Source organism: Numida meleagris, chromosome 2 (assembly GCF_002078875.1).
Source record: "Numida meleagris isolate 19003 breed g44 Domestic line chromosome 2, NumMel1.0, whole genome shotgun sequence".
Lineage (NCBI taxonomy): Eukaryota > Metazoa > Chordata > Aves > Galliformes > Numididae > Numida > Numida meleagris.
Window position 1 is genome coordinate 30,930,738 of NC_034410.1, and position 26,503 is coordinate 30,957,240.

At 40.7% G+C, this 26,503-nt stretch overlaps 2 protein-coding genes across 2 annotated transcripts in view; both read left to right on the top strand.

The window, feature by feature from the left end:
- Positions 1,280-25,514, top strand: KLHL7 (kelch like family member 7). Its single transcript, XM_021386342.1, has 11 exons — positions 1,280-1,627; positions 5,103-5,205; positions 5,965-6,058; positions 7,167-7,291; positions 9,081-9,256; positions 11,732-11,906; positions 13,217-13,359; positions 18,624-18,864; positions 21,615-21,816; positions 22,577-22,674; positions 24,293-25,514. The coding sequence occupies exons 1-11, from the start codon at positions 1,508-1,510 to the stop codon at positions 24,574-24,576; spliced, it is 1,761 nt and encodes a 586-aa protein (XP_021242017.1). The 5' UTR covers positions 1,280-1,507; the 3' UTR covers positions 24,577-25,514.
- Positions 25,654-26,503, top strand: part of NUPL2 (nucleoporin like 2) — a gene marked incomplete in the record, with an annotated part of 5,989 nt that continues 5,139 nt past the window's right edge. The window contains 1 exon segment of the mRNA XM_021385496.1: positions 25,654-26,259. Coding sequence (XP_021241171.1) covers positions 26,163-26,259 — 97 coding nt within the window.

The window sequence follows — 26,503 nt, forward strand, 5'->3', positions numbered from 1 at the left end:
GCTGGTTTGTTTAGCAACTGGGATCAGTGTATTAGCTTAAGGAACAATATATTAGTTTAGCAAAAGGAATCAATGAGCGCTAACTCTAAAACTTTCAATTTCAGCTTTGCTTGGTGTGTGAACAGCCTTGTTTTCTCTTAATTCTGCTTCACAAGACTCACTGGAGTTATAATAGACTACTTATCTTTGCATTTCACCAGGTGCAAGGACATTTTCCTCAGATTTTCACATACATTGTTTTGGTACTTGCTCATTATGGCCTAAGAAGTAATGGAATTTTGCCAAATTGGGGAAAACCAGCTAAAGGCCAGCCAAAAGTCTCAGTGATTATGCTGATGGCGGAAAAATGAAGATAAAGTAAGTGGGCGTATGACCATCCCCAGATGCTACCACGCATGCCCAGAGGGATATTACCATATATTAATGAGTTCTTGGAAAAGAATGAATATGTATGCCAATGTACTGCCTATGTATGTCTTAACTGTTTAAATGTAGAACCTGAACTCTGATAAAGTGCTATAGTTTGTCAAACTGCCCAGTATATATCACGAGGAATAAAGGAACGTCACTTTCTAACACCACATTGGAGTTACAGAGTTTTCTTCCAAGATTTCAGATGGCAATGCAATGTGGCCTTGAACACCTCCAGGCCTGGGGCATCCACAGCTCCTCTGGGCAGCCTGTGCTAGTGCCTCACCAACCTCCGAGTAAAGAATTTCTTCCTTATATCCAAACTAAATCCAAGCTTATCCGGTTTTAAAGCATTGCTTCTTGTCCTACCACTACATGCCCTGCTAAAATCTTTCTCCCTCTTTCTCCACCCTATAAACACCCTTTATATACTGAAAGGCCACAATAAGGTCTCCCTGGAAGCTTCTCTTCTCCAGGCTGCATAAGCCCAGCTCCCTCAGCCTGTCTTCACAAGAGAGGTGCTCCAGCCCTCTGGTCATTTTGGCAGCCCTCCTCTGGAGCTGCTCTAACAGGTCCAGGTCCCTCCTGAGCTGGGGACCCCGAGCTGAATGCAGCATTTCGGGTGGGATCTCGCAGTGGGAGGAATCACATCCTTTAACTAGCTGACCACGTACTACTGAGCACAACCCGAGACACAGCCACCTTTCTGGGCTGCAGACAAGTTCACCACTCAACTCCCACCTCCAGCGGCCCAACACCTCCCACTCCCACACCCCCTACCGCACATGCGCACCACATCCCACCACGTGACACGCCGAAGCTTCTCCGCTCTTTGTTTACCTCGCGCTGGGGCAGCGCGCCGGTCTATGGCCTCCGCACATGCGCAGCGCCGCCCCATCCCGCCCACCAGCCCAGGTCCGCTTCCGCCGCGGAGCGCTCCGGTGCGGCTGGTCGTCGGCTTTGTCCGTTCTGTTGACTGTCTGTCTGTCTGTCCGCTCCCGGCGTGGCGAGAGCCCGAGGCGGCCTCTCGTCGCGCGTCGTCGCATGCGCCCCGTGGGGGGAGGTGGTGGGCCCGCGGTGCCGGCGGTGAGGGGCCATGGCCGCCCCCGGCTCGGAGAAGAGCAGCAAGAAGAAGACGGAGAAGAAGCTCGCAGCCCGCGAGGAGGCCAAGCTGCTGGCTGGCTTCATGGGCGTCATGAACAGCATGCGCAAGCAGGTACGGGCCGGGGGTGCTCGGCGCTGCGGTTGGCGCTCCATCGGAGCGGGGCTGGGGCGGGGGGCTCCGCGCGTGGCGCTGCCACGTGCTGCAGCTTGCGGGTTCCGCTGCTCTCCTCCCGGTACGAGCCCTGCGCGAGGCGCCCTCCTGCCCTCAGAAACTAGCAGGCAGCGTCAGCGTTGGTTCCGCTTTGGTCCTCCCTTCATCCCCATCTGGCGTGCTGTCGGTTACGCTTACGTGCGTGGAGGACCTCGTGGGGTATGAGGAACTGAGTTGGTCTCGATGAAAACTTTTGTGGTGATCTCAGGTAATAAAATGCAAAGAGTTACACGGAGACTCAGAGCTGTGAGAACAGCTCTGCCGAGAAGGACCGGGGGATCCTGGTGGATGAAAAGCTGCACACGAGCCAGCAGTGTGCACGCAGCCCGGGAGGCCAGCTGTATCCCGGGCTGCACCACAGGAGGGGTGGCTGTAGGGAGACGGGGGTGATTGCTCCCCTTCGCTCTGCCCTCATGAGACCCCACCTGGAGTGCTGCATCCGGGGAGCCCCAGTACAGGAGGGATGTGGAGCTGCTGGGGTGGGTTCAGAGAAGGGCCACGAAGATGATCAGAGGGCTGGAGCACCTCTGCTGTGAAAACAGCCTGAGGAGAGCTGCTCTTCTTCAGCTTGGAGAAGAGAAGGCTCTGGGGAGATCTCATTGTGACCTTCCAGTACTTGAAGGGTGTTTATAAGCAGGAGGGGTGGGCCAACTTTTTACACAGCCTAATAGTGATAGGACAAGGGAATATGGTTTTAAGCTAAAAGAGGGGAAATGTGGGTTAGATGTTAGGCAGAAGTTCTTTACATAGAGAGTAGTGAGGCACTGGAACAGGTTGCCCAGAGAAGCTGTGGATACCCCATCCCTGGAGGGGTTCAAGGCCAAGTTGGATGGGACCCTGGGCAGGTTGATCTGGTTGGTGGCAGCCCTGCCCATTGCAGGAGGATGTAACTAGATAATCTTGAAGGACCCCTTCCAACATAAGCTATTCTCTGATCTACTGATTGATGCAGGATTTGTTTCTGTTCTGATGGGGTGTAGTAGAGCTCATAGCTTGGCTCAGCATTGTTGAGCTCCTACCTCTGCCCTTGTTGAAAAGGGGATGCCAGGTGCTGTTATGCTTTGTAGGCATGTTGTCAATTAAATCTCCCAAAACATGTTTGAAAAGACAAGTGTTTATAGAAGAGACATTTATTCTACCTGGGCTGCAAGGTGTGAAATGCCCACAAATCAAGCATGCAAAGTCTTTACACGGACTTCTATTTATAGTCCAACATGTTTTCACTGTACACCTACCTAATACGTAAGTCACGCCTACTTATGACATATTCATAGAATTATGCAAGCTTACATAACGTATTTGAATCTTCTGCGATTGCAGGGGGTTCTTTGTTGGTCTTTGGTGATCATTTGGGGAGCTGTCCCACTCCTTGCTTTGTCTGAGTTTGGGCACAAGGACACTTAGTCTCTTCTGACTGATTACCATTTTGGACTCGTGCCTCATCTCAAAGGTGTCTTTTCCTGTTTCTTCTTATGGCCATCTTTGAAGAGAAACTGCTCGTCTTGGAAGTTTATTTACCCTAAATAAGCAGGGCATCTGGAACTTAAAGCAGAGTTTCAACCTTGAGCGAAATACCTCATCCAGACAAAAATGTCAAATAATCAACTTTTGAGACATCAGGCAGGGGAAATACGGCCCCCTGTGGCAGAGGATCAAACCCAAGTGTTGTGCCACTTCTGGTTGTCTTCACATTTGCTGTGCCTTGGGTGGGAGATGCAACTCCAAATTTTGCCTGCTACCTTTTATTTTACTTTTAGTCAGACTTCAGATGGTGGCTTACATGTCCACTCACCCCATCATTTGACCACTCTAGAAACTTTTGTGTAGTTTGAGACACTCCTGCTTCTGTTAGCTATGTGTAGGAGGAGCAGCAGCCTGAGGAAAGTGTCTTAGATCAGCTTGCTCCTTGTGCTGCAGTTTAGGAAGAGTTGTTACAGGAAGCTGCTCTCGTATTTTGTTGAGAACTGTGTTGTGGTTATAAAACCCCTGTGCGCTATGAGTTAAAACTTTCCTGTTATGGAAATAGCAGCCTGCATGCAGAGCACTACCTGTGCATTTGCATTTGGTTAACGATGTAGGAAAATGGGAGAGGTAGAAAGTACAGCTGATTTTGAAGAGGCTGCTTTTTTTGTGAACTGTGATCTAGAGGCAGCTGCCATGTGTGGGATTTTGCAGTAAACTGTGGTCACATCAGCACTTAGTTCTGGTGAGATATTAGGAATATGTTCAGTGCATGGAGGACTTCTTGCTGACCTCCAAAATGAAATGGCTATATCGTTGTGGATGTAATGAGCTGTTGGACAGCATGTGCATACATTCTCTGTTGCCACTTCATAGCTGAGTGGAGATGGGCCAACAGGGAAGTAGTTGAGAATGAAGCTGGGATGGAGTTGCAAGGTGTCATTGAGTTAATGAGGCTTGGAAATGCAGGGTGACGCTTGGGTGTGTGCTTTGGTTGATGAAGCACTAGTCACAGGTTGCATCATCGGAGCTACTGAGTGATGCAAATAGGTCCTTTTGGAAAGTTCTTTCTGGGCGTTTCTGTACAATATTTGAAACAGAGCAGTTATGCCCAGAAATGTCATAGGGAGAGAAAGGAGAATGGTGATCTGGCTTGGTTGACAGATATTTCTTCCCAAACCCAGAGAGGCTTTAGGATATCTGAGATGCTTCAAATACTGAGCTGAGGCATCAAACATACCTTAGAAACACAGCGTGTAGCAAAGCTCAGCCACAGAATTCTATGATGCCTTGTACTGCTAGTGTACGACACCTGTTTTGAACCAGATGTGCTAGGAATTCCAGCTTTAAAAGATTTCCTTTGAAACTTGGTCATTTTTGTTATTGTTTTTATCTTAAATGTTTTAAGGTCACGGATGTACGAAGAAAGTTGGGTGTCATATGCTCCCAAATCTATGCTTGTAATTCAAATTTTTTTGTTTGAAAAGTACTATTTATATTTTGTTCAGTGAGTGCTTTCTGATGAGTATCTTATAAGAAGCTTAAAAAATAGATTGACAGTTGAGTAGATAAGGATGAAAAGGCTGAAATGTCAGTGTAGCCCCTGCTCAATGCTGCACAGCCTTCAGCACAGGAGATTGATGTAAACACCACAGGAAAAGCTTTAATCGGAGCTCATGTTGTCAGTGACCAGCCTTAAGGTGCAAGGTCATGGGAAAACTGAGCTTCCTTAGTTCTTCAGGTTATCGAACTTCACTGACTTTGAGAAAATCTTTTTATTGCATGCTGTTGTTTTGGTTTATGCAGATAAAGGAGATCAGTGAATTCTCACAAGCTGTTTTTTAGAGAAATATTGCTGTAAGTGATTCAGAAATGCTGATCTTCTGTTTTTCTGTCTGGTTTTCTTCTGATTTAGAGAACGCTATGTGATGTCATTCTTATGGTTCAGGAAAGAAGGATCCCAGCTCACCGTGTTGTGCTCGCCTCAGCAAGCCACTTTTTTAACTTGATGTTTACTAGTAAGTCTTTTCAAAATTGCTTAATTTTGTGCTTTTGTGGACATATCTTGATAAACAGCTTGTCAGCCAAAGTTTATTTTATGAAAGTGATTAATTTCAGGGGTAGGTGTAAGTGAAGATTTTCTCGGTTCTTGTCCATCTTCCATCCATCTCTGTTCACCATTTCCCTTATTTTTGTTTTCAAAAATTTAAGCTTTATTGCACATGTACTGCCTTTACAAATTCAACTACATAGTATCTACCTTACAAATCATTAAGACATGCAAAAGTAAAATTACTGTGCTATTAATCATATGTTTAATTCGAGAAGTAAAATGTCTGTGCCTTCTGGTGGTCGGCTTGTATCCATCTGTGTGGAGATTTGCCGTGCTGTGACAGCGTGGGAGCTCTGAGCTGGCTCTGCTGTTATCAGCTTGAATATGGAAATAGCCTTTGATGGTGCAGAGCTTGCTTCCTATCTTTGGTCATGCTGGCTTGGCAGTCTGCATTGCAGTCCGAAAGCATTTTTGACCATTCCTATTTAATGTACTTTTCAGCAAAATTGACATAATGCAAACATGTGCACACAACAGTTATCTTGGTTATCACACCGCCTCCTTTCCTTCTTGACTTGTGTTAGTATGGGAAAAGCCGCTATCAACTGCGTGCAGTTTTTAGCAGGTTCCTATTTTGTAAAATGACTTTATTTTTTAGTGTTTTTAAAATGGAGAATAACTAGAGTGGCTTATTGATGTAGTTTGTCTTTTAACCTTTTTGCAGCAAATATGCTTGAATCAAAGTCCTTTGAAGTGGAGCTGAAAGATGCAGAACCTGACATTATTGAACAGCTTGTGGAGTTTGCTTATACTGCAAGGTAGTTTTGTTATTTAAAACTGACGTTTCTGCTAGAGAGCCTGCCGACTGTAAATGATGGAATCTTAAAACAATGCTTTTAAGATTCATCAGTTTTCATATCATTACAATCCTTTACTTTGTTTTAAGTCTGTTGTGACTAGACTTATATCCTTCCCTTTTCATTTTTATTTGATCAGTAGGAAGCTCTATGGACTAAAGAGAGTGGTAATTGTCTTCAGAAAGTAATTCAGAATGCTACTGGCTGCAGTGTTGGAGTTGAATTATATTCCCCATTGTTCTGAAATGCATGCAGACCTTTCTTGTTATCAGCAGGAGTTTCTCTTTGTGACCCTAGCAGCTATCACAAATAACTATTTTGGGGACTTACACCTTCACCTCTGGACAGTCTGAGTGAAAACTGCTTTGCAAACAGCATTTTCCTTCTATTTCAGGCTCCCACATATTTGTTTTTAAATAGCGCTGCAGGCACTACAATGTTTAAATGGACCTTGTTCAAAAGACTAGGATTCTGAGCAGTACTTTGCAATGAGCTCTTATGACAGGTGGATGGCAGGGCCTTTGTCTTTGTATTGATGGGATGAAGGCTTTTTTCTCCATTTTCTGAGAGGAGTTCTGTATGCTTCATCTGTGGTGAGATGCAACCAGTGCCAGCACCCAAGCCATTCTGTTGCCTTGCAGCCAGAATGGTTGTTCTGCTTGTGCACTCTAGGCAAATAAACTGTAGCAGTTTTGACAATGAGTTTAGACAGATTTCCCTGATGTGTGTTTGGGAGTAGGAAGCTGTCAGGAGAAGTCTCTTTTCATGTTTTGTTCGTGTGAAAATGGCTAGCCATGCAAGTCAGAGCGATGGCATGGTATTCCAGGTGGCCTGTGTTAAAGGCTAATTCTTTAGAATCCTGGACTGTTTGCTCTCTGTCCTTCCACAGCAATATATAGCAAATAAAAGCAATTAGAAAAGGCCATGAAGGGAAGTTCTGTATTAACTGTGTGTTAAAGAAGTTTGGGGAAATAGCAGGGGAATAATTTTGCCGTTTATGGATTGGTGTTTTGGCTACAGCTAAGAAGGTAGTTTTAGTGATGCTAACATTGCGCCTTCTGTTTTGCAGAATTTCTGTTAACAGCAATAATGTCCAGTCTTTACTAGATGCAGCAAACCAATATCAAATTGAACCTGTGAAAAAGATGTGTGTGGACTTTTTGAAAGAACAAGTTGATGCTTCAAATTGTCTTGGTAAGAGAAATACGTACTAGTCATTTTCTTTACTTCTCTGTTCTTGAAAAATAGATAGTATAGTAGTATAAAAGACAGTAATACTAAATCCAAGTGCACACAAAAAATAATTTTGCTCTGAATCTGAACTGCTTTCCCTTGCCATAAACAAAATAATCTGGCAGTTGTCTTGGCCAGTATCAGGGTCCACTGACTTTGCTAGGTCTCATCCCAGTTTAGCAGCAGCCTGGAGCTTCTTGTTCGTTTGAGATCCTCAGCTGTTCAACAAGGTGAAGCTTTCAGTTGTTGTTACTGTTCTTGGAGACAAAACTTGACAGGCATAGTTTACACAAAACTAGCATATCTTCTAAAAATTACAAACAGGATAAGTTTAAGTTACTTTTATTTTTAGCTACTTCTTTCTCCTTTTGAGTGAAATCTCTGAAAGTCATCTGGACTGGTTTGATATTTGATATGCCCCGTAGCCTTAATGTAAACTCAGTGTTACAAAAATAAAAACAGCAAGGAGAACTTGGTGCTTAATATTATTCAAAGATTTGGAGTACTTCCTCTTTGGTCTTTGATGTAAGAAAATATTTAGAATTACTTACTGATGTTAGTTATGCAATTCTCGTAGTGACATCTCCATTAAGTGTGTTACAGATGTTTAAATATCAACAAATGTTTTGCAAAATGTCTGAATTACAAAGATTCAGCTGATGCTTTGCTGCACTGTAGCAGCAGCTCTGAAACAACTGCTGGAAGGAAAACATTACTTTCTAAGGAAAACGCCACTTGCACTTGCTTTGAGGCACGTTCAATCCTCTGTGGTCTTTGTTAACTAGAAAATTAATAATGTTCTCTAACACTTGCATACTTTGCTAATTCATATCAAAAAGGAGATAGAAATTAAATCAAATTTTCCTGAAGATATACCTTCTGAGTTCTGTGTAGACTTACAGGCAAGCTTGCAGTTCATAAAAATGAATACTTGGGATAAACCATGACTTATTTTGAATCTCTTGAAGTTTTGATATTTGTCATTGGAAAGCCAGCTAGGTCATACTCTTGAATTTTATCATTGTAGTTTGCATTTTCCTTCCTGGAGCAGCTCACTCCAGTTACATCCTGTGGATTGAATTTGGCTGTGGGGTTGCCATCCTCCCGAGGAGGAGGAGGGGGAAGACTGTAGCATGATGGGCAAAAAGTTTCTGCTAAACAGCCCTGTGCTCACCTGGTAACTAGAGAGAAGGTTGGAAATGTGCTTCTCGGTAGCAGTTGCTGTTTATAGCTTTATGCCAAGCTTCTGCTCTTGCAGCAGTGTTGGTTTGACTTTTTTTGCGTTGGCCTGCAGCAGCCTTTGCTACCTACACTGAAGAGTCCCAGCTCACTGTGGCTCTTAACTTGCGCTTGGTTGGTGATGTCTGCTGCATGAGAAGCTCAGGGCAGGTCATGAAACCTGGAAGCATCGAGCTGTTGTGTTTAGAGTTTGGTGTTATGTGGCTTAGACCTAGTTAATGTACTGTTGTCTTTTTCATAGTGAGGAAATAGTGCTGGAGAAATAGTACAGGACGTGCTACAGGCCTGACTCTCCAATTTGCCCTGTAGAACTAGGGATCACAAGTTTGTGCTTATCTTAGTATGTCTTGAGTTGCAGATGAATTATGATAGTATCTTTTTCTTTAAGCATATCAGTAAGTACTAAACTGGCATTGTAAGTATCACAGAAATTATGGTATTACTGTTCTAGTCTGTTAAAGTTAATTGCCGTTCAGTTTGGAAAGGTGTTTTCTTAATTTTTCCTTCACAGGTATAAGTGTGTTAGCAGAATGCTTAGACTGTCCAGAACTGAAAGCCACCGCAGATGATTTTATCCATCAGCATTTCACTGAAGTTTACAAGACAGATGAATTTCTTCAGCTTGATGTTAAGCGTGTGACACACCTCTTGAACCAAGATACACTGACTGTGAGGGCAGAAGACCAGGTGAGATCTGTTTCGCTGTAAAAAGAGCTCTTCTATCAGCTAAGAAGATTGAAATTCACTATCTTTTTTTCAATTGAGAGAAAGTTTAAAGCATCTCACTTCAGGTGTTCCTACACAGTGCTTGAACTGAGGCCACACCAGTGCAGGGCAAAGCAGGACAGTCCCTTCCCTCAACCAGCTAGCAAGTGCATCCCAGCTTGATCAAAAACAAATGTAAAATGAATATCCACACTTCAAGTGTGGATGTAATACATGTAATCGGCAAACTGGAAAGTAAAAGTCATAAATTATGTAAGCAAAACTGTTTCCTTTACTGAGATATAGGGCTTCCGATTCCACATAACATGAGCTGAATTAAGTTTAATGTATTACAGCAGTTGCTCGCAGACTGGAATGTAGGCACTATCAGTAGAAGTGAAATACCTCAAAGTGGAGAGTAAACTGCGTTTTAATAGCTGATGTCTTTACCTGAGTATGTGCTGAGTGTCAGCCTCTTTCAGAGGGGTGCTGCTGCTGATGGAAACATGTATGCATAAATTAAACTTGCAGAACTGAAGAACTTAGGAGCAGAGTGGACCAAACACTCAAAACAAGAAGCATTGACGATGACAGATTGATGAAAGGCCCTTATTTACGGAATAGATACAGAAAAGCTTAGGTGGTTGGAAAGGGCCTAAAGTTTCATTTAAAAGCTGTAAACTCTGGTAGGGAGTACAGTCACAGCTGTCCCATTTTGAACACTTGATTCAGTATACTGCAGCCCTGAACGTTTGTTTGCCAGCTTATTCTTCTTGCTGCAGGGAAATAGAGTATTGGTATGTCTGCACTGCAGCTTAAAGAGCTGATTGCAAGATGGTTGTAGCTGCTGGATGCTTCCTGAAGATTCTCAGTTACATCTGTTGAAGCTATACTGAAATTTTGCCTTTCTAGCTGGTTCTGGTGTTTGAGTTGGGTAATTTAAGTCCATTTAACTATGTTGTCATGAATTTACGCTCTGAAGTACATTAGAAGGATCTTGTAATCAAGGTGGTATGTATATGCATTTAAATAGAAATGTGTGTTTTACTGACTCTGAGGTTAAGTATTCATGGAATTAATGCATTTTCTTTAATATATCCGTTGTCTGAAAGTAATAATTGTGGTGGTCTGGGAATAATATCAGGTGATAGGTTCAAAATTCTTACCATGGACTAGGAAGAGTTTGGGCCCCAGGTAACTGTCCCAAAGCTAGGAGTGTTTTACGCTTTGTTATCTTGCAGTGGAATTCACACTTTAGAATTTACATTCTTGAAGTTCTGTTGATAAAGTAAGATGGCATGCTTCAAATTGGCAGCAGTGGTAGAAATTTCAGGTAGGATCATGGCACAATTAAAATTCCTCTTATAAATGGACAGCATACTAGCTGGCCTCTTTTTCCTGTATGCTAATAGTGTTTCTGTTGATGACTGGGACAAGAACACTATATCCCAACATTCTGTTGAATTTCCTTAGCTGAAGGAACTCAAGCCTTAAGTCATCTTTCTTTATTTATTTTCCCTTGCTCTGTGGTCATTTCAGCTGAGAAGGTTTAACAATCCTTCTGAATAACTCATAATATGGAGAGACTTTTAATGGCAGAACTAATTTCAGTAATTCACTGGTTGCTGTGATCAGTTTCAGCTTCAATGAGTAGGTATTGACTGTGTTATTACCCGTAACAAAATTAGTGCTGACTCTGGAGTGGCAGTGTAGTAGATAAGTTTACTATGTCTGTGAGCAGCACTGAAGTGTGTTAGTATGTTGGTAATACTGGACTTCCTTTCCATTCCTTCCCGACTCAGAGGACAATCATAAATAAAATAGGCTTCTTGGCTACCTTCCCCGTTCTGTCCACCCTGCCCTGACAAGGGCATTATCTTTTCCTGCAAAGAAAAGATACAAGGAAAGTTTCAGAACAGTATACCTAAGGCAGACTGTAGCTTTAAAAAAAGTTGTTTTTAATGGTCCGCTGAGACACAATTTGGAACTTCCTAAGAATGGTTTACTAACACAAACAGTTTGTCAGCTTAGGGAACTATGTGAAGTACAAGCTATTTTGGCGTTTCTGATGAGGTATTAGCTGTGTTGTGATGCTGAACAAGAAGCATATTTATCTTGTATGTAGTGCAGGGGTTACATACGTAGATACGAATGACAGATTCACGCTTCCTATTTGGAGAAATATGTTAAACAGTAGTAGAAATTATTATTTTAAAAAATGTAGAAGAGTTTTATTTTGTGTCTGTGCATTTCTTTTAATTTGTGCCTGAGCATTGTCTTTCCTTTTGGAGCATGGTGGAGTAGACGGTTTTAGGGAAATCTCCACATACTGAACTTTTATTATTAATTAACCTCCAATGGGTAGAAGAATCTGGTTGGAGCACTGATACTTAGTTTTTGCCTGTGATGTCTGTGGCGATGTACATTACCTTTTTCTTTCATTTTCTTCTGTTTAAGGTTTATGATGCAGCAGTCAGGTGGCTGAAGTATGATGAACCAAATCGCCAGCCGTACATGGTTGACATTCTTGCTAAAGTCCGATTTCCTCTTATATCAAAGAACTTCCTAAGTAAAACAGTTCAGGCTGAACCACTTATTCAGGATAACCCAGAATGCCTTAAAATGGTGATCAGTAAGTTGACCTCTAGTTGAAATCTTTGATGTTCTATTTATTTTAAAAATGACACGGAATGTAAATTTTTATAAGTAATTTAAAATGCTCTGATGACACTTTCACATTAAAAACACCTGTGTTCCTTCTAGGATGTTGCATTTAGTTAAAGTTGCATTAGCAGATTGTCATGAACACAACATCCATTCTTGTAAGAGAAGTGAGAATTGCTAGCAAATGATATTAACTTCATGATGCGTAATGGAATTAATTTTCTGCTGTTGAGTTGGTGTAACTGGAAATGTGCTTTTGGGACAGGATAGTACCTCAGTATCTGTTATTGTTCAGAAGTGAATTATTAAAAATTAGTCTGTTAAAGTTTTGAATATTATGAAGCTTCCCTAAGCAAATGAGAATGTTAAGCCTGAGTCGCACTGTTTTCATCTCTTGCACTCTGTGATGTTTGAGGCTGTAGACACTTATGCTCTTAATGTACGGATGAGAAAGGAAAACAAGCTTCCTTTTTTCTTTTAAGATATCAAATTTGAAGTTTTATCTTTTTATCATGTGTGAAAATAAAGCTTAAATGTTGATAAGTATTCTGGAAGATTTTTTTTATTTCCGTAGGAATTAGTTGCCTTCCTTTTAGTGTAAATCTAAAAATGGCATGCAACTCTTTTCCTTCAGTCACAAGATTCAAATTAACCTGTATGTTTGTAAGTATTTACTGACCATCAACATCTCAGTTGTACTTCTGTATGACATGGAATTAAGTGCATTGCTGAAAAAAAAAATAAGGGTTTTTGTTTTAATGACTTGTAAGATCAATAGTATTTTTGCATCCTTTGGAATGTTTCTTAGAAAAAAAAATGCTTATTTTCCTAAAGCAATTGTAACTAATATTTCGCATTGTCAAGTTACAAAGAAGAGTGGGATTTTCTCCTAAGTTGCAGTATGTTAGGCATGCTTTCCTTTTGGACTCCCAGTTCTGCCAGTGTTGTTTTTCATAAGTCACGCTTCCTTTTGCTGGTTTCAGTATGGCAAACATGACTGCACGGTGTTGTTGAGTAAATGAGCTGACTGATAAATTGGGATCTAACACGAGTCCATGTCCTGTTTTCACACAGAGTAGGAAATTTGAAATGAGATGTAAATCTGACTGTATGCTGCCACTCTCATGAGCACATTCTTTCATTTAAGAATGAGAACAAAGCTGTATGGACGTACTGTAGAAACTCGAGTCCCTTTTTTTTTTTTTTCCCTTCCCTAGCTCTGAAACATTCCTTTCTTTGTGAGCTAGGCTGGATCTGCAACAGTTGTCTTCCTTCCAGGTGGGATGCGATACCATCTCCTTTCCCCAGAAGACAGAGAAGAGCTAGTGGAAGGTACACGACCAAGAAGGAAGAAACATGATTATCGCATTGCTTTGTTTGGAGGCTCACAGCCCCAGTCCTGCAGATATTTTAATCCAAAGGTAATCGTTACCCCAGAATGCACTGTTTGTAACCTTATGTATTTTACATTTGCTGATGATATTAACTAAAGCATAATGGTCAGCAGAATGGAATGGGAAGGATGCATTTTTCTCTGCCTCTTGGGTGTATGGTTGGAAGATGTAGCTAATGGGGTGCTTTTCAATCTGTGCTCCTAGATGTAATACTTGATTTTGAGTAGAATGATTGTGCTTTTCTGTTGCCAGTGTTAGATATAGGGTTCTGAAATGCCTTTGAGTCAGAATTTATTGGTATGCGCATCCCATAGCTGGGAATAAATAAAAGGTTACGGAAATGCCAAACAGTCAGTTTGGAATATATAAATCCATATGCATGTGCTTGCACTTAGGTCCTCAGAGACTAACTCAAAGTGGTTTCTTCTTAGCATAATTTAAAAGATTGACTTTTATGGTAGTGTAGAACCTGTTTTAGAGTACAAGGGGTTTGGGTACTTTTATAAACAAGTAAACATTTCTAAATCCAATGGTTCACAATTCTATTAGTTAAGAATATGTAAGAAGGAGAATTGGAAGCCAAGTACTCTAGAAGTGGGGTAAAAGTGAATGTCTACAAAAACCTTAGAGCTAACCAATTTAGAGCAATCAGACTTTGCCTGGAATTTATTTCCATGTTTCCTGAAAGAAATCAAGCCATAGGAATGGTGTTTATTTCAGCTATTCGTGCTAGGTGGTCTAGAAATATCAGCTACTTGCAGAATGATTATCCATATGCTGTTTTAACGGACAACATTTGCAATAATACAGAAATAAGTTCCTACTCAAGTGTCAGTGCTCCTCTGAGAAGTTCTGAAATTACATACATATAATATTTTGTTACAGAAATTGTTTTTTCCAACTCAGCACGTTTAATGCCCGTTACAATTTCAAACCATTAAGTAGTTTAGTGTGCTATCTGTGTGAACTACATAGTCAGTGTGAGTCCTGTCAGATGTAATTCAGGACAAATGAGTCCTTGGGATGTTTTTTTTTTGAGCTTATCTGATACAAATCTGCATTTCTGTATGTAAAATAGAATCGAAGCCACCTTTTCTGAGCTCTGAGCAAGTTTGAAAAATACTGCCAGGTTTGCTAACTTAGTTTGAGGCATTTAATCTGTATTTTTATTGAGAATTCCTAATTTCTAAGTGATGTCCAGCCTTCGTATTTAAGTAAGAAATGTAAATAGTGCCACAACTGAGGGTGGGAGGAACTGAGAAGATATTTTTTTTTCCTGTTGTGAAGCAGTAAATTCTTTCCAACATCTAAGTTGGGGAAGTCTTTGATCAGGACATTCATCTTCTTCAAATGGTTATTTGGTTTTGGCATTTTAACAGGTTGTAATTCACCCAACATGCTCTGACCTTTCTCCTACCAGAAGGAAATTAGATGGATGTTTCTTCCTCTTGATCTTCAGTAACTTATGTTGGAACAAAGCTATTTTAAGGCAGGATGGAAACTAGCTTTGAGGCTTACTGTCCCAGTTATTAGCTGGCAAGGGTATTATCAGCGTAGATAATACTGATCTCTTTGCCAACGTAACTGGCACATTAAATTCCATAATAGGTGCCTAATATCAGTGGTGGTCAGAACTCGAGGTGGGAGTAGTGGCTTAACTTTTTAAGCATCAATATAAGATCTTCCAGTTGACTTTTTTTTGAGGATTTAATTGTGTTTGAAAAATAATAGGTTTTTTCCTTTTTTTTAATTTTTTTGAAAACTTGATGTTGGAAAAATAATAATTGCAAGGCATGCTGAGTGGGAGCAAGAGGCAAAGTCAGCTGAAGGAAGAATTATATAAGTAGCTATAGGACATTCAGTCATTAAAACTATAATATTACAGAAATCTGGTTTGTGGACAAAAAGTCACGCCTTTGTAAAGCTGCATAAAGCGTAGGATTAAAATCTCTCCTGTTTTTATTTCCTTAGACTATTTGTTCAGGCATAACACCAAAAAAATCAAATTTGAAGGGAATTTTTCAGAATTTTCTCTTGATGGAACGTTATGGCCTTGCATGCGGATTAACTGGGGAGCTGAGGGTGGGCGGGGCAGGGAAGGAGAAGGAAAAAAAGTGAGTAACTGATTCTAATAAGCAGTGTCTCCATTGAATGCTATTACTAGTGCTTATATGCTTCCTTGAGTGTTCTTAGCCAGTCTGTCATGTCTTCTTCAGTCCCTCTTACTTATTTTATTTATAGCTCTTAAGTTATTTAAACATCTTTTTCTGGATATTTGAGTATTTCAGTTTAATCTTCAGCTATGACGGTAGCTTCATTAATGGCACAAACCAAGAATACAGAACCCCTGTTGGATTAGCATCATGTGCATGTAAAATGAGAAGTGTGGGATGCAAGGCTTACAGCACAAGTTTGACTCACCTTAATTAGTCTCATCAAAAGATAATGGGACTGTCAGAGTGCCAAAAATCAAGGTTATATATGTACTTCTGCAAGGTTAGGACCTTAGGAAGGAATTGAATTTTTTGTCTGCTGAGCTGATTGAATAGTGACCTAATCCTTTATTTTTTATTTTAATTAAATTCAGTACTCTAATATATCAGATAGAGAGGTTGTTCAAAACAAACTTAGGTTATTTCTCCTGAAACTATTGTCTTGTTTGAGTGATACGATTTTCAGTAATGCTCATACTGCAAGACTAGTGCAAAAATTATTTTCAGTAAGATTGCTTTGCACACAAAATGAATCTCTGATGTTGATCTTCATTTCCTTCTTTGTCAAAAAGGGTTTTTAAAGTAAGAATGGATTGAATAGACTATGTAATTTGTCAATGTTTAACAGTATTACTTTGTCTATATTTGTTGTCCTTGTGCTGTATCTGATACTTCTGTTGATGCATGTACTTCAAGAGAGCAAAGTGAAGGAACAGGTGCAATCTGGGGCATAAAACTCCTATGGAGCAATCTGGCACTATTTTGACTAGAGATGTTTGGTTTTAGAACTATAGGAAGAGTCTTAAATTACCTTTTTGTGGTGGTGGGAAGTGTTTTCTTGCTGAGTTTTCCACAGAACATTACAAACGAAAAAGGTTGTTGTTGGGTTTTTTTTTTCCCAATTTGAAATAAAATATATACTTTTTGAATTCTTGTTTAAAAATTATATGTGGCTTTATGGGACTTTGAGGCAGGAATATACTTTCTGAGAGGTAGCTGGAAGTGTGAACTTTTTAACAATACAAAATCCACCAGTGGAAATTAAAATGTAACAGGTGCCTGGCATTGCTATTTCTTGACAACTAAGAGAACCAGCATGCCTCTTAGGAGGAGATAAGGAGCTGTCAATACTAGGCTATTAATAGCAAGGTTGTCCATATTAGATAGGTCTGCTGTTCTTCAGAGTATCAACTGAAGTTGAGGAAAACATTTTAATCAGACCAAGCTACTCTTTCACATGGCCCGTAATTACATAAGGAGTTGTTGTCACGGGGTCTTGTAGCTGACAACAGTTCAGATCATTGCAAGTTGAATTCATGAAACTTGTGTTTTCGGGTTTTTTTGTCTTAAAAAAAAAAAAAAGCCCTTCAAAAAGTGTTTAATGCAGCTTTTCCCTCTGGTGTCCTGCGTGAGCAATTGTGGAGAACCAAGGTCAGCAGGCAAAGTGTCACCGTGTATTTTGTTCTTCCTTTCCTCCTAATGGCCCCCTTCCCAAATGAGACTTGCCACTGCCCAGAATTGCATGGATCTTGACTGTGGTGGAAGGCAACTGTTCTTAAATGCATAAGTCCTGTTGAAATGAATTCTGTGTGGTGCAGACCAACACTGAAGAGCATTCCAAGAAAAGGACCTGAAGTGCTTCGTGCTGGAAGAGGCGGGTTCTGCTGAGTATGCTCAGGTTATGGGAGAGCCTGCGGCTCTTTGATAAAGGTGTGGATGAAAGGGTAGTTATGAACTGAAGCCACAGAAGTGGGTCAGATCACAGCCCGTACAAACAGTAAAGGAAAACAACAGGGTTTTTTTTGTAAAAATGCCAGAAATTTGAGCCAGAAAATATGATGATCTTGCACAAAGCACTGAGACGTTTTTCTTAAGGTTTATGCAGCTATTTATTTTGCCATGCTGTAGTATGGCTTTCCTTTCTAGGATGCCCCAGGACGCGTTTCTCATCATAAAGGGCCACATGCACCTGCCAGCTCTTCTTGCTAAGGGGGATGCTACAGGAAAAGATTGTAAGATGTTTTGGACTATAACATGCTCTGCCTCTTTCTTTGAACCCCCATGTAGAAGTCGCTGTTCTTCCTCATTGACCAAGGTGTTTGAAGTATGTCCTTGCTAAGAAAATGTAATCCTGTAATGTCTTGTGTGATTCATTACAATGAAGGTCATGAAGCTGGTTTAGCTAGACCATCTTGAGGTGACAGATAACAGTTACAGTCCCAAACTTTCTTGTTCAGCATAAGATAAAAGCTATGCTAATGATGGCATGGAATGTGTGAGACGCAATTATTCAAGACGTGTTTCTTGTGCTGTATGCTATCCTGGTCTGCCATCAGTTGCTGAGTTTGGTGTTTTTAAGGCTTTGGGTAGCATTAATGCCTATATTTGATACTTGCTGGTTTTGCCAACCCATGCAAAATCAGTTTCTAGGCAACACGACTGCCAGTACTTGTGATAAAGCATTACACCATTTCTCATGCTATCAACTGTGGATAGCTATAGATCACTTGTGTTTTGCAAATTCTGTAAATAAGCTTCTAGTTGTCATGGTAATAAAGTATGTACTGGAGCTTTTCAACTGAGTTGCTTGTCAATTGGGATATTATCTTCTTTTTCCATCGCCTTTGTTTGGTTTTACTTTCTGTATTTATTTTTCTTAGAGAGAGAGAATCTCTTAGTATATGTAAGATGTTTTTTCCATTCTTATAAAAGAAAAAGCAATTCTGCTTTATTGATTACTTGCACTGTTTCTGACTTGGTAGCAGCAGGACATCAATTCTGTTGGGGGAAAGAAAAACTGTTTTTCAGGGATGCTGTACTGGGTGTACAGAGAGGGAATGAGGAAACAGAAATTGATAATGTTATGGTTCATTGCAACTAACTATGTCTGTGTCTAAGTGAATTTTTCAAGAGTACGCCTGAGGAGTATTCTTCAATAAACAGTGTTCATGTTTGTTTTGAAAAGGAAATTTAAAAGTGACCGTATCTAAATCTCTATGAAAAGCTCTGTTTGAAAAACACTCGCTGTGCAGGTAAGTGTTACAATCTATTAGACATTACCTGTTCTTTGTAATGCAGGATTACAGCTGGACAGACATCCGATGTCCCTTTGAAAAGCGCAGGGATGCAGCTTGTGTCTTCTGGGACAACGTAGTTTATATTTTGGGTGGTTCCCAGCTCTTCCCTATAAAGCGAATGGACTGCTACAATGTGGTGAAGGATAGCTGGTATTCCAAGCTAGGACCTCCAACACCTCGAGATAGCCTTGCAGCCTGTGCTGCTGAGGGCAAAATTTATACATCTGGTGGTTCAGAAGTGGGTAAGACACTAAAAATCTTTAAAAACAACCCCCCAAAAAGCACAAACAAAGATACCTGCAGAATGTTCTGTTTTTTTGCATGACTGTATTGAAAAGAAACTGCACGTTGCCGTGTTAGCCTCATGAGTTAATTTTCCCATATTTTGAATTTTCTCCTCCCTGAAATCCAACAACCTGTTTCTATTGTGTTTTATTTCTGATCGAAATTGTGTTATTCACATTAGGAGTTAACTAGGGACAAGCAAATAAAGTTTGAAAGTCTCACTCCGCTATTAGTTTACTTAATATAAATTCGCAGAACTCGGTGTGGTTTAAAATTTTGTGACGTATGGCCAGAATAGTTGTGTTATGGTATTCATTTTATATGTTGAGCCTAATGAATTTTTTGAATTTTCAACAAAAAAAAGGTATGATAAAAAGCTTTTTAATTGACTGGTTTTGGTGGTGAAATCATACCTGTCCCTGTAAAGTGACTTGTTTCTGTGGAGGGACAGAAGTTATCTTCTGTTAATTTGTTATTCTGATGATTTGCTTCAGTAAATGGAGAATTTAGATGTCATTTACTCAGACCATTGGGTTCCCCCCACCCCAGGAAAAAAAACCTGATCTTAATAAGACACATTGGTGTCTCACTATGGTAAAATAGCAGGTTTTATTGATTTCTGTCTAAATAATCCATCTTCAGCAAACCAAAAGTAGAAATGTAGGTATGCTATATCTGTAGAAACAGAGCTTAAAGGAAAAAAAGGAAGTTCTCCCCCCCCCCGCCCCCCCCAAAAAAAAATAAAAATATATATATATTACCATGCCTAGAGGTAAATTTTTTAGTAGATGCTCTTGAGTTCTGTTTTGCTGCAGAGGAAAGCGAAGAGGAAAAATGGGTCGTAATCAGCGCCTAAAACTGATAAGTCACTTTATAGAAAGCTGTGACATTTAGGTAATATTACCTGACTTCTAATTTAAGAGATCTGATGTAGCAGCAGATAGACAGTTTGTAGCTGCCACCTAGTGTGGTAAATGTGGCATAACACTTTTTCCATTACTTGCAGCGGGTTTAACCAAGGCTTGGAACGTTACAAAACTACAAAATCTCTTAGGTCTTCCCAGTTTCTCCACACACCAGATTGTGAGGAATTATGATCCAAACTTTCATTGTATAGTTTACTTTCTAATACGTTTTAATTAGATACAATTCCATTACAGTGTTATTAACTTTGGCACTATTTTCGGTCAACACTTGCTGTATTGCACTGTTTCACTTTGTTTTCCGTAAATATTTAAGACAGAATAGTAAAATCTAAAAAATTAATAGCAGTGTACTTTGCAAGTGTATTTTTTCTTTGGAATCCAGTGAATACTGCTTGTCTAGAAAAGTCCATCTATAGTGATTCTAGTATTTTGCTAAATTAGAGCAAACAATTATATAAGATTATTAATTTTAAAATGCTGTAATTTGTTTAATTGTAGAGAAGTCTAAAGATAGCATATTTATTGCATTGATCAAAGAGTCTGGAAAACTACTGTGCCAATCCACAATGTCAGCAGGGTTGGTTTCCCTTTTAGAGTTGATAGGAGTTTTATTTGCAGAAGTTAACAGAAATTGAGTGCCAAACATATGAAATTCTTCCAGTATATTCAGGTGCAGGACAGATCTTTAACATTATGCTCACAGCATACTGAAAGAGAAGCTTTCCACTTCTCTAAAAAGACATTAAAGACAGCTCTGCTCTATTTCCTCTGTGTAAGAATTCATACAGCTTCAAAGCAATAATGATGTGTATGTACATCAAGGAAAAAATATGGCTCACTCTGCAGTTCTTATTGATATTGAGAATTGTGATAGGAGTTCATAGCAACGTTCAAATGTTCAAACACGGTTCACAGAAATCTACTCCTGTATTTTTGGACCTGGAAAAGTAGTGCTGTTCTGTATGTTTTGCCAACTCCGTTCCCCAGCTGGCAGTGAGTACAGCTAGTGTAACACACTCAGTTCTTTTCTGAGAAAGCTGTACCTAGTCTTCTCTGCTTTAAGTATGGCTAGTTATCCAAGGACAAGTCTTGAAGCTCCCACTTACCTTCATTAGAAAAGTTGCTTTTGATTTCAGTAATAGTTTATTGGTCCATGAAAGAGGAAGGCACAGACCTCACACTTTGGGAAAATAAAAGGTATCTGCCAGTAGCCAGGAAGAAAGTAAAATGGTGAAGGTTAACTGTTTTATGGTTGCTAATTATTCGGGAATATGTTGCAACATAATTTAGCTATCTAATCCCAAAAGCACCAAATATTCTGGGAATTGGGCAAGTGGCTTTGATTAGAGAGAGATTCAGGTGAATCTGTTAGGTTTATGAAACAGGTGTCATGTTCCACACATTTCTAAGTACTGAGAGGAGTAGCATGAGATGATGGAAATTTGACCAGTAACTTATATACAATTTTGTTTGGTTTTTCTACCCTCAGCTCCCCTTACCCCTCCCAAAATAAATCTGTATTGTATTTTTTTCAAACACAAACAGCAATTTTATAAACTTACTTAAATCTTCTGGAAAAAAGAGTCAAGAAAAGAATTATAAGTATGTGCTTTTTGAGTAGTCCCAAATTTCAAGTTGGTTAACTCTGTTTTTAAGGGTGGGAAAGCAGATTTCCCTTCTCAACTAACAAAGCACCAATTTGATAATTACTGTTAGACTCTTCTCTTGGAGGACGACCATCAGAATTAATGCCACTTTGGTGGGTTTCTCATTTCTTTAAGGAAATTCTGCACTGTATTTGTTTGAATGCTACGATACAAGAACAGAAAGCTGGCATACAAAGCCCAGCATGCTGACTCAGCGCTGCAGTCACGGAATGGTAGAGGCGAATGGTCTCATTTATGTGTGTGGAGGGAGCTTGGGAAACAATGTTTCTGGAAGAGTACTAAATTCCTGTGAAGTTTATGATCCAGCCACAGAAACGTAAGTTGTGTCAACTCTGAATATTTTTGGCCACTTTTGTTCACCCTGTAAATACGTGAAATGTAGATGAATAGGAAGAATTGGGCCCCTCCATACAAGAAAGACATCAAGGCCCTGGAGCATGTCCAGAGAAGGGCAGTGGAGCTGGTGAGGGGTCTGGAGCACAGGTCTTAAGGGGGATGGCTGAGGGAGCTGGGATTGTTCAGTCTGGAGAAGACAGGAGGCCCAGGGGCGACCTTACGCTCTCTACGACTACCTGAAGGGAGGTTGTGGTGAGGCGGCGGTTGGCCTCTTCTCCCAGGTATCTCGTGATAAGATGAGAGGTAATGGTCCCAAGTTGTGCCAGGGGAGGTTCAGGTTGGGTATTAGGAAAAATTTATTCTCAGAAAGAGTGGTGATGCACTGGCACAGGCTGCCCAGGGAGGTCGTGGGGTCACCATCCCTGGAGGTGTTCGAGAACCATGTGGATGTGGACATGGTCAGTGGGGATGGGTTGAGGTTGGACTAGATGATCTTAATGGTCTTTTCCAATCTTAATGATTCTAAGGTTCTATGAATTGTATGTAATTAAGGTATTTTCCTGAATTAAGCAGCAATATATCAGCTATTTGTAGTTTTACTTAAAAGGTTAATTTTCTCCAGCAGCTTTCTTTCATATTTCTTTTTCCTAGCTCTCGGATTTATTTTATATTTGTTTTCTAAGAACTCAAACAGTGAATTTTCCTGTGATTATGGTTGTTTTGTTTGTTTGTTTCTTCAGATGGACTGAGCTGTGTCCAATGATTGAAGCCAGGAAGAATCATGGACTGGTGTTTGTGAAGGACAAAATATTTGCTGTGGGTGGACAGAATGGCTTAGGTACTCCAGTTCTTTTAATTCTCTAGCTGGACTCACAAGGTTTCATGGGGGTCCTTTTTTCCTTTTGCCAAGCCTTAATTCTACTTTATTCAGCTGGAAAAAAATTGAGCAGTACTATAAAACATGTTCTATTGCTGACATCGTTGTTGCAGTCCATCATTTACCTCCATGCTTCATTTTGTCTTGTTTTCCAATCTCTTAGTAATGGTAGTAATGTAAAATTCAGAAATGCATCCACACAGTAGCCTAACTCTGCAGTAGCTTAATATGGGCAAGCCAGATACCTTAACAAAAGGCAATCTTTTAGTTTGTTTATTTGCTTTAAGTCTTTGTGTATTTCAAGAGACTTTGTCATTCCTCTAAACAAAACAGGTAAAGTGTAGTCATTATTTTGGAAACTTCAGTCTAAAGATTTAAAGCTAGTCATCTATTTTAAAGTGGTGAAAAACAGAGAATTTTCTTGACTGCCCTAGTTAATGAAATGTGACTTACTGTCATGGTCTGTCTCTTTATCTGTAAAACTAGAATGATAGTTGATTTCCCAGGAGAGTTGAATTTTAATTGCATAGGGTTTCTGAAGTGCTTTTGAAAATGAAAGTTCCCAGCTATGAGGTTTATTAATTACTATTTATGGTAATTAGAATATCTAAATTCACATTAATGCTGTTCTAGAATATAGTTTATGTTTTAATTAGTTACTGAAACTATTCCAACATGATTGACTCCTATTCAAAAATATCAGAATGTATAATTTTTTGTGCACTTGATCAAACAGTTACAGCCAGAGCTGTCACTTTGCCAAGTTTTAGTGTATTTGCTGAATGTGTGCTACTGAACTAATAAGTATTGTTTTGCTGTTCATACTCTGCAACTTTGCTGATAAATTGTTCGTAATATAATATAATGGCAAAGAGTTGTGTCTGGAATTAAGTATCTTCTACAGTTATAGAAGTTAGAAGTTAATCTCTCAGATCTAATAATTCAGGACTGGAAGTAAAAACTTCTCTGTGCCTCGTAGTCATTTATTTTTAAATAAGAATAATAAGATGTTTGTAGATAGTGTAAAGTGTGATTGCTAGCCTGTTTCTTAAAAGAAAATCTTACATACTTCACATAATGTAGTTTCCTTAATAACTTTTGAAACTGTTGGCCCTTAGAAAGTGACTTAGGCCTTTATGATAGTAACATCTTTGAAGTTTAGTGGGGAGTGATCCTTCATCACTAAATGACCTACTTCAGTAAAGGTATGCTGATGATCCAGCTAGAATGAAATGGCCTTACTGGAGATAATTTTCAGGTGGATTCCTAACTTTTGGTTACTACCCACAAATTCATGAGAAATCAGGCATTGTTCTGTTCATGAAGCAACTCATTAGAATTTTTACAATGTAAAACTTGTAGCAATACATCTGATTTTCAGTCTTTCTTGTCTTCTCTTTCTGTATTTAAAGAGTGAGTAACAGCTAGTTTAGAAAACTGTGGCCTTTCCTTTGAAGGATTTTGTCTATGTTTTAATGTAAACCCTGAAAATGACTTAAGTTTTATCAAGCATTCTATGCTCAAGTTCATCCTAGACAGTATATTGTAGTAAACAATTCTCTGTTTCATTGCTTTTTAGGTGGCCTTGATAATGTAGAATATTACGATATCAAGATGAATGAATGGAAGATGGTGTCTCCAATGCCATGGAAAGGTGTAACAGTGAAGTGCGCTGCCGTGGGATCCATAGTTTATGTCCTGGCTGGTTTTCAGGGTGTTGGTCGATTAGGGCACATTCTTGAATACAATACTGAAACAGACAAGTGGATAGCCAACTCCAAAGTCCGTGCTTTCCCAGTGACAAGTTGTTTAATCTGTGTTGTAGACACTTGTGGTGCAAATGAAGAAACTTTGGAGACCTGAAGACCTGTAGAACATGCAGAGAAATTCTTCGAGAACTTGGGGAAAGATGGCCATTGGTTCCTTGCTTCCATGTTTTACTGAATCTTGTTATACCAAGTAATAGGAAAACCTGAAATGCAGTCTTATTGTATAACATGGATTTTTGTGATGCCCGTTTTATTGTCTGTTTTGAGATGGGGATGTGTTTTGAGAATTCACTTACCTACCTGAACATGTGACATCTTCCTTTAAGAGGACTCCGTGTGTGGCCTTGTCAAAAAATAGACCCAACCCAGTTATTTAGAAGAACTCAAAACACGTGATAAAATAACATTTGTGGTTAAATGACACTTACCTAAACATATTTCTTCATTTGATGAAGGTGAGTAAATATAGCTCGCATCATTAGGAACACAAGCAAACTCTTCTCATCTATATGTACCTGCAAAAATCTTATTTGGATGCCGTGAAGATTTTGCTCAGGAAAGCCCAAGAACAGCTGTTTGATTCCTATAGCGATAGAGTATACAGCTCTCTAGACTATGATAGCTGTCTTAGTCCAGTGATTTTCATCTGTCATCTGTGTGACTGCATATTGAATTTAAAGTCAGCCCATATATATACAGATCTGAGGAATACTTGGCTCAGTATCATCTTTGGTATTTTGGAAAGCTTTCACAGAAAGACTTCCTTATTTTATTAGATGGAGGTGGGTGGGCGGATGGTGGGGAAGGTCTGCAGTAATTGTGGACTGTATGAGCAAGTTAGGAACTCGGAGTTAATTTTCAATACACCTTCCCAGGCAAACACCTGGATGTACTATGGATGCCAAACCATAAGCAAAGATGGAAGTAAGAATAGGAAAGCAAAGCCAGTACAAGAGACGTATTGATCTTTCTTCTTGAAAATGACTGTTTTTAAAATGGCATGAACCAAGTCATTAAAGTTATTTTATAGAAGTCTTCCGAAGTTGCACATGATTATTACTCTGCTTTATAAGCAGTTGTACTGTAAGAGTTTCTGGCGAACGCGATATTAAATGTGATGACGCTTTTTCTTCCCGCATAAAGTTGATCTTGTCAGGCTCTCAGCGTCAATGCTGCGTACATCTTCCTCAGCGGGAAGAGGGCTGTGCGCTCAGCCAGCGCTGCCGCACCTTCCTGCGAAGCTGCGGGGCTGCTGTGCGCCGCCCGGGAGCGCTGTTCTTTTTCTCTTCGATTTTCGGCTTGCTGTGGGCCTGCGCTGTGTTGGATTTGGTACCTAAACAAGGGGACAGTATTGGAAGTTCTGTCCAGCCTGCGCTGTTGTGTTCCCTGCGGCTCTTTGCGTTTCAGAGAGATGTACCGGTGAAGCTGAACCTCGGCTCGGGGTAGGAGCGCCTACGTCGAAGCCGGGTACCCGCACCATACGCGCTCCCGCACCGCCCGGCAGCAGCGCAGCAGCGGCCACCCCAGCGCAGGCGGAGCCACGTGGCGCTCAGGGGGCGGGGCCGTGCACGTGCGTTACTCTCGGCCCCGCCCGCTGCGCGGCGCTCATCTCTGACGTCACAGCGACGCCAGTTGGCGGCGGTAGGCATTGGCAGTTGGTAGGGTCTGCGGCGCGCAGCCATGGCCATCTGCCGGTTCTTCCTGCAGGGTCGCTGCCACTTCGGCGACAGGTGCTGGAACGAGCATCCCCGAGGCGGCGGGGGGCGGCCCCACTCAGGTACCAGGCCGTGAGCCGCCGGGCGTGGAGGGAGGGAGCTGCCGCGCGGGGCTGCGCTGCGATCAAGGCGCCGCGGTCGTTCCCGAAACGCTGCTTCTGGGAGCGCGTCTCCGGTACCCGCGCCTCGTGCTTTCCCGGACATAACTCGAAAGTGGCTCCTAAGTGGTGCGAGGCGGCACCGGGCCGGCAGGTGCGGCTGCGGCACGGCGTTCCGGCCGCGGTGCCCTCCTCGCGGCCGCCGGAG

Excerpts from the sequence above, each read along its gene's own strand:
- KLHL7 (XM_021386342.1), top strand. The coding sequence starts at position 1,508 with ATGGCCGCCCCCGGCTCGGAGAAGAGCAGCAAGAAGAAGACGGAGAAG. Across the intron at positions 9,257-11,731 it reads CTGTGAGGGCAGAAGACCAG|GTTTATGATGCAGCAGTCAG; the intron begins GTGAGATCTGTT and ends CTTCTGTTTAAG. Across the intron at positions 13,360-18,623 it reads GCAGATATTTTAATCCAAAG|GATTACAGCTGGACAGACAT; the intron begins GTAATCGTTACC and ends TTTGTAATGCAG.